The sequence below is a fragment of the Pecten maximus genome, chromosome 13 (genome assembly GCF_902652985.1).
Source record: "Pecten maximus chromosome 13, xPecMax1.1, whole genome shotgun sequence".
NCBI classification, from domain to species: domain Eukaryota; kingdom Metazoa; phylum Mollusca; class Bivalvia; order Pectinida; family Pectinidae; genus Pecten; species Pecten maximus.
The window spans coordinates 8,748,257-8,756,877 of record NC_047027.1 but is presented as its reverse complement, the minus strand read 5'-3'; the positions used below and the strand labels follow the sequence as shown (position 1 = coordinate 8,756,877).

At 36.9% G+C, this 8,621-nt stretch overlaps 1 protein-coding gene across 1 annotated transcript; it reads right to left on the bottom strand.

Moving 5' to 3' along the window:
• Window positions 1-208: 208 nt before the first annotated feature.
• On the bottom strand, window positions 209-6,952 carry LOC117341139 (transmembrane protein 45A-like). Its single transcript, XM_033902984.1, has 5 exons — window positions 6,852-6,952; window positions 4,228-4,333; window positions 2,777-2,978; window positions 2,085-2,311; window positions 209-679 (listed from the first exon to the last, which is right to left on the bottom strand). Exons 1-5 carry the CDS (start codon window positions 6,939-6,941, stop codon window positions 441-443), a joined length of 864 nt encoding a protein of 287 aa, XP_033758875.1. The 5' UTR covers window positions 6,942-6,952; the 3' UTR covers window positions 209-440.
• Between the last annotated feature and the right edge of the window lie 1,669 nt (window positions 6,953-8,621).

Sequence of the window (8,621 nt, the reverse complement as noted above, 5' to 3'; positions counted from 1 at the left end):
CTTCATTACTCTATCTCTTTATCGACTACAGGTAAGGCATCATTACTCATTATCGTCTACAGGTAAGATACCAATACTCTTTATCTCCTGATCGTCAACAGAAGAGGCTTCATTACTTTTATCTGCCCGTTCTCCCGTCATCCAGTAACAGAGAACACATTACCCAGCTTGAGACATAAAATAAGAAAAAATGAAAAATAACAATATGTCTGTAGTGACAATGGCGTTTATCTGCATAAAATATCAACAAACGTTTGGACATGCCGATCCAAAATAAAAAGAGAGGAGATAAAACAAGATAGAGATGGTGTAATTAAAACGTCATTGTTTGAGACGCTCGTGGTGTTTAAACTTCACAGAAGCCTCTCCATAAAGCATATAAAAATGCCAGGCGCACAAACCGAAGATAGTCTGCAATCACTTTAAACAACGACCGTCATTTAGCATATCAATTTCTGTTCAACAAAGTCCGGAGATTTTATCCCGATCAGCTTTTCGTGTCCCTCGCCAAGCTGCTCGGTCTTATAATCGTAATTTCCACGACCGTACAGAAGGTTCATTGCTATGTAAAACACCATAGCAACAATCATATCCATAATAATATGTCCCCCAAACAGGGCGACCAGCATGTGTATGTTCCGTACGTCAGACTGGTCCCAGTGAGGGTTTGGAGCATGACCTGGAACACAGACAGAAAGTTGTAGCTATTTTCATATATATAGATCTTTTTCTTCTTTTTTGTTTTGCGAAAGCAAGAGTATGCAATGTGATGAAAAGTGACAGAAAGAGCAGGCAGGAAAGAAAAGAAAGGAAAAAGAAGGCTTGTTTGCAAATGTCCCCTAGAGTAGGAACAATGTAAGAAATTACAGTTGAAAGAATTTAATGAAATACAATAGGCATAGTTCGGCTTTTCAAACATCCTTTTCCGATTCCATTAAAATTCCATCATGAACAAATTGTCAGTCCGATGTGAATCTATCGCTACGTTATAATACGAAATGGCACAGTCTCACGATATAATATACGAGCTCTTTTTATACAACCTTAGAATATCCTCCTACACCCACACACAGATTTTATGTTAGACGAGATAGCTACAACACGTGTTGTAGATTCACAGATGAAACCATATTGAAGTTGAGAACACCATAAAAATTGCAAAAGTATCAATATGTTTAGGCTCATTACCTGTGCTTCATAAAATTAACATACAAATTTTGAGAACAGTCATATCCAAAAAGTAGTTTTCCGCGTTTATAGAATTTTGATCTCATTTTACTTTCTATCAATTTGGGAAAATGTTGATATGGCAGCTAACAAAACAACATGAAACTGCTAACTTTCGATTTCAAACCGTTGGTAAACGACTATTATTAAAATGAACTGACAAGACAGTTTGTTTCAAATGGTACACGAACTGCCCGTGGTCAAATAGAGCGAGTCACCGAGTTACATATCTAACGCTGATTTTTTTAATTACCCTGATCGTGTCCTAAGTAGTTTATAATTTCCCTTTGATATCAAAATTCCTTAAATACATCGATTTGCTAAATATTCATGGAACAAAAACATTTTCCATCTTCGAAAACCTTACAACTAGGATTTTGTTCTAACCGTTTAATTGTATCAACTATTGTTCGAAAATGGCATTCTTTTTTATCTAATAGTTGTCCATGCCACACACAATGGAACTCGAGTGGCACAGTGGTATCATCTTCGTTAAATATGTTTTATGCATTGAGAGGACGCAACCCCCGGGGGGCACTATCGATGGAAAAAACGATTTTTATCTTCGTGGAAAAAACCCACATTCGTCTTTCACCTGCAAGGCCGGGGTTGGATTCCCTGATGTGTTCGTTACTCGATAGTATACGAAGTAGTTTTATTGTCCCTACCCTATCCTTAATCCGAGAGTGAGATTACATCCCTGTCGATAACACCGATAAAATACATATTTCAAACAAAGTCCAAAACCTGTATAATTTTTTAGTCTTGACCCCTAAACTACTTCATACAAGCGCTCTCGCGATAGGCGTTATCTTGCGTGAAAGAGCGAGAGTAACGAAAGGTAAATAGTCCCATACCTATCAATTCATGTCGGTCAAAGGAAATGAAAGCCATCTGAAAGAACCAGGTTCCCAGTAACATAGTGGCGAAGGCCCGGAACGCTGAGGCGATGAAGCAGGAGTAGTTATTGTAGAGCTCCACTAGGATCAAGACAGCCGCTACAATCATGACGTAGGTCGGGAGGGTGTGAATCAGGACCAGAAAAGCGTTTCTGTTGTGTCCACTCCGAATACTGACGCCACTCCTAGAGCATAGAAAAGGACAAATACAGTTAGCTACACCACCCGTGAAACAACCATATTGTTCTTATCTACTGTAGAAACTATTCCTTAATCATAGAATAAAAGGCCGAAAGGGCATGAATTGCAAGTAGGGCGGATGATTTTTTTTTTTTTTTTTTTTTTTAGAGGGAGGGGGGTTTTGGTTCGGCGTTCACCTTTGTTATGACGGCGTGTGATCCTGTCCCTTGACGAGACATACTAGAGTCTTTAGAGACTTACATCAACGACTATTGCCGTCGAAGCAGGTCAAAAGAGATCGATGTTAATCTAAATACACGTTTGAGTCTTTTTAATAACTAATAACTTTTCAATAAATAGTTGTAGGTGTTTTATATTTTATCAATTGAATTCAAACTAATTTCTGGCAAACCAGGCGCCTTAAAGGGTTAGGTTAAGCACGCATAATTGCAAACTGATATAAAACATACCATAACAGGGCCAGGGAGAATGTGACAGAACTCAATCCATCGGGTACCGGGAATTTCCAGGCGAGTAGATCAACACATGCGTGCACTGTGAACATCCCGTACATTGTCATGTGCTGTAGGTTGATTATGGAATCTGCCCTAAATCCGCCGTCAGCTGGGTCAATGAATATTAGTTTTGACGAGCCTACTTCACACAGGAGTACTGTAACAATATAACAAGGTTTATGAGTATTAGTCTAGATGAGCTGAGCCTACTTCAGAGAGAAGCATTGTAACAATATAACGTGGTCAATGAATATCAGTCTTGACCGGCCTACTTCACAGAGGAGCATTGTAACAACCTAATGTCTCCCCGACAATGCCTTGCACTTTGGCCTTTAGTTGAGCGCTCGCCCCTGTGAGGAAGGCTTTAGGTTCTGTCCCCTGCCCGAGACATACAAGTCTTCAAAAATGGTAGTTGCTACTCCTGCTTACCGCTCGCGATATTAGGAGTGGGACGAATGGTTCGCCCGTTGTCAGTATAATAACATGAACAAACGGAAGCCTCACCACACGCATGCATATCTCACGTACGGGAGGCCGTCCTTAAATGACCTTAGCTGTTGATAGGACGTTGAACAAATAAAACCAAACCAAAGCATACTATTATCCATACCATAATTTTGCCCTAGGAATGATAATTTCTTCATATTATATATGAATAAATGCTTGTGCAGCTTGTTTCACACATGTCTAATCTGGTTCCTTTTACAAATGCTTGGATAAATATGACAACAAAATTTTGCGCTTGTTTCAAAATTAACAATTCGATTTTGAAAAGTCCGCAACCAAATAAAGCAGACGGATAAACTTTCATTTTAACTAAGTAAGCTACTGTGAGAGGGTTGAGGGCACTAGGGTGAGCACCAGACCTGAGAAGAGACATGATACCAGATTTTAATTTTACATCCAGTAGCTCTTTCAATCGAATTTCTTTTACAATTTAACAATATTCCAACATGCTTTATTTCTTCAACTACTGGCAAAACACATGTGTATGGATATATATCTTGCACGTGATGTAAAGTACGTTTATTGGAACATTACAATCTTACTTTTGACTGAAGAGAACGTTAACCTCCTATTATTAACCATACGTCTTTATTTCGTTCAACGATTCATTAATAAGAATCCAATACATAATACACACACACACCCTTGTAAAATCCCTCCTTCCATATGTACACTCTTAGCCATTAAACAAGATACAACTTTCCACATTCTTGTAAGTTAAATGATGGATATAGGCTACAGAGAATATTTTGGTTCGAACAATAAGTATGTTGCAACACCATCTCTGGTAAGCTGCGGTTTGCGTCAGACTAGACACTACTTTACCAAGTAGGTTCGCTGTGTCAGAATTGTGCATATGTAAAGTAATTCATATCGATCACAAAACAATTTGAACTTACCGAACGTAAACCCAACAACCTTCCAGATCGCTTCCAGTGGTATCTTGGGACAGCTGGTGCTGACGTAACTAATCCTCGATTTGAAGACGGATCCTTTCCTTTTACTCTGTGCAAAAATATAGACAGTCGGGAGCTAACGGCTTCGGCGATAAAAGGTCTTTGGCAGAAATAATAATTTTGATTTCAACTGTATATAGAGATGTCATTTCCCACGAGTTCATTGTAATTATGTTTATTTTGACATGTACAAAATGTATTTCAGTTGTCTATATATCATGATATGACATTTTACTAACGTAGATGCATACTTTAGTCTTGCAATAATCAACTGTATATTACCTTTAATCTTACCATTCATTACCTGTATTTTACCTTCGATCTTACCATTAATAATTACCTGTATTTAATCTTCTATCTTACAATTAATTACCTGTATTTCTGTATTTTTCCTTAAATCTTACCATTAATCACCTATATTTTCCTTTAATCTTACCATTAATTACCTGTATTTTACCTTCGATCTTACAATTAATTACCTGTATTTAATCATCTATCTTACCATTGATTACCTGTATTTTCTTTAATCTTGCCATTAATTACCTGTATTGTACCTTTAATCTTACCATTAATGACCTTAGTTTACCTTAAATAGTACCACCAATTACCTGTATTTCACCTTTAATCTTACCATTGATTAACTGTATTTTCTTTAATCTTACCATTAATTACCTGTAGTTTACCTTTAATTTTACCATTACTTAATTGTTTTTGTATCCATGTATCTCTCCATTGTTCCTGCCCTGCAGGGTAGGGCGTAATAATTGTACCTGCTGCCCCATTGCATGATCGTAAGAGGCGACTAAATTTGGGATCTTATCTTTTCTCTTCTTTCTGAACAATTTTCTTCTTCCTAATGCCTCCCTTGACAATGCCTCACTTTTGGTCTTCAGTTGAGCGTTCGCCCCTGTGAGGAAGGCTTTCGGGTTCTGTACCCTGGCCGAGACATACCAGAGTCATTAAAATGGTAGTTGCTACTCCTGCTTAGCGCTCAGCATGTTAGGAGTGGGACGACTGGTTCGCCCGTTGTCAGTATAATGTGACCGGGTGGGGTGTCCTGCTGGGTGTCTTCGGTGGTATGCTTTAGTGAGGTAGCACTATAAATCGGCAAAAGTTCCGGCCTATCACAAGGAAACTTAACAGGAACATACCGCGGTCCTCCCAAAACACACATACGCACTCACCAAACGCATGCATGTCGCTCGCACGGGAGGCCGTCCTTGAATTACCTAAGCTGTTAATAGGACGTTAAACAAAATAAACCAAACCAAATCTCCATTGTTCATTTGTATATTTAGAATGAGAGAAATGGGTGGTTCCTTATCAGAAGAAAATGACAGGTTTACAAATGATTCACTATCGTCAATACAGTCCATCTTCATCTTGACATTGAAATCAAATGTAGAATGATAACGTTTTTGCATAGCTTGATAACCTCAAATAAAATAAACTGTCAAATAGTATCTAAAGATTAATGTATACTTTACAGGAAACTGGATCTATGTCGTGTAAATGTCATACGTTAAAGATATTTGATCTAAATCTGGCTTAAACTATGTCTGGATTTACCAATCAATATGTTCTTTTTCAAGAGATGAAATAAGGAGTCTGGTTAAAAGTAGAGTGTGGGATCAGTTTATACAGAAATGGTTTCATGATGTTGATAATTCTTCAAGAGGTCAAACATGTTCTATATTTAAGACATAATTTGGCATAGAAAAGTATTTGTTACAGATAAATGAAAGAGCTAGAAAAATTATGTGTTCATTTCGATCCTCTAATATTAAACTACCAATAGAATCAGCACAATGGCTTGGTATACGTCTTCACGAGAGAATTTGTAATTTGTGTATAACAGATATTGGTGATGAATTTCATTATATATTTAAATGTGAACATGAATCTGTAATATGTTTGCGGAAGAAATATATTCCAAAATACTACTATACTTATCTGAGTCGAGAAAAAATACAAGGGATGTTCACTATATTTAATAGTAAAGTTTATATAAAAATGTGTTGATTTATATAAAATCGAAGTAAATTGATTCTAAAGTGAATTTTGTACGAAGCAGTGCTCCTCCATTCTTTAATGTTCTTTGTAACTATCATACATTTATATTGTATAGAATATTGTAAGATGGTATAACTGTACGCCATGTATCATATTGTTGTTATATATATGTGACCTCTTGTTACACACGTTAGTGTGTCAGAGTGATGTCAATAAAACCTTGAAAACCTTCATCTGTTCCTATCCTCCCCTTTCAGAGCAAAACTGAATTGTTTCCAAGGCTTATCATACGGGTAGCAAATGAAAATATTAACGCATCTCTCAATCTGCCCTGCTATGTGAGTATAATATTGGTTTATCAATAAAACGAAGTCCTTGTCTCAGACATACAACACCCCTAAGAAATACCAGCAAATGTCCCCTACTATGTGAGTATAGTGTGGGTTCTCAAATACATTGTACAACGAATTCCTAACATAAGACATACAATACCCCGATATGTGATAAAATGAAACATGTTCCCTGTCTGTGACGTCCAACACCCAGAGACTTACCACCGAGTAATCCCGAAACATGTTGAACATCCACCACAACGAGGTAGACAGCATGAACGACCCAATGATAAGGTGTCCCGTAAATCCCATACTGCAACCGAATAGGTCTAATAGGGAAAAAGAATACAAGTGACATTTAAGATTGAATTAATTAAGTAATTAAACATGTGCTATTAAAAAATCAACATATTTCAATTTACAAGTGATTTGAACATGCATCTAAAGCAACAAAAAACTAACAATTATAATCATAGGAGAAATGTGCACGTCACAGCAATATAGCCGTCTGTTGGAGTGTGTGGTACATCATAATCAACAAATACGTACGTACGTGTTACGAAGACGATGGCTGCTTGTGTTCCAACTTCTTTGTGGTGCCGATGTATCCATCCCCTTTTTATACAACCGTACGTCTTTCAATTAATTATTTTTATCTTTGAAGATAATAATTTTTCAAATTATAAATAAGTTTAAAGGGACAAAAATTCATTAAACATGTTCATTTGTAATATTTATACCTCACTTTGAATTTTAAATGTGCCCACTTTTATCTATCGCGGGATGTAAAACCTTGTTCCAAATATAATACACGAAAGACCACTACAAGATTTACCTCTGATTTAATTTGATGATACTCATCTTAATGTAGAGTAATCAATATTAAAACAAGCACTTTGCAAACAAAAATGATTAAATCTGGAAAGTCAGCTAGAGGGAAAATGGTGGTTTTCGGATTTGGGAATGCGTATATATGTGGTGGGGGGGGGGGGGGGGGGGGGGATGATTCGTTGTTGTAAAATTAATCATTTATGGTAATTGTAGTTTATTACCGTCAGAATGTATCAGCGTTCCATTATTAAGACAGGAAAATTAAACAGATAAATATGACAATATAAACAAAAGAGTTAATGGATCAACGGTTATCTCACCCTCTATAGTTAACGGTTAAACAGTTATCTCACCCTCTATAGTTAACGGTTAAACAGTTATCTCACCCTCTATAGTTAACGGTTAAACAGTTATCTCACCCTCTATAGTAAACGGTTAATCAATTATCTCACCCTCTATAGTTAACGGTTAAACAGTTATCTCATCCTCTATAGTTAACGGTTAAACATTTATCTCGTCCTCTATAGTTAACGGTTAAACAGTTATCTCGCCCTCTATAGGTAACGGTTAAACAGTTATCTCACCCTCTATAGTTAACTGTTAAACAGTTATCTCGTCCTCTATAGATAACGGTTAAACAGTTATCTCACCCTCTATAGTTAACGGTTAAACAGTTATCTCACCCTCTATAGTTAACGGTTAAACGGTTATCTCACCCTCTATAGTTAACGGTTAAACAGTTATCTCACCCTCTATAGTTAACGGTTAAACAGTTATCTCACCCTCTAAAGTTAACGGTTAAACAGTTATCTCACCCTCTATAGTTAACGGTTAAACAGTTATCTCACCCTCTATAGTTAACGGTTAAACAGTTATCTCACCCTCTATAGTTAACGGTTAAACAGTTATCTCACCCTCTATAGTTAACGGTTAAACAGTTATCTCACCCTCTATAGTTAATGGATCAACGGTTATCTCACCCTCTATAGTTAACGGTTAAACAGTTATCTCACCCTCTATAGTTAACGGATCAACGGTTATCTCACCCTCTATAGTTAATGGATCAACGGTTATCTCACCCTCTATAGGTAACGGTTAAACAGTTATCTCACCCTCTATAGTTAACGGATCAACGGTTATCTCACCCTCTATAGTTAATGG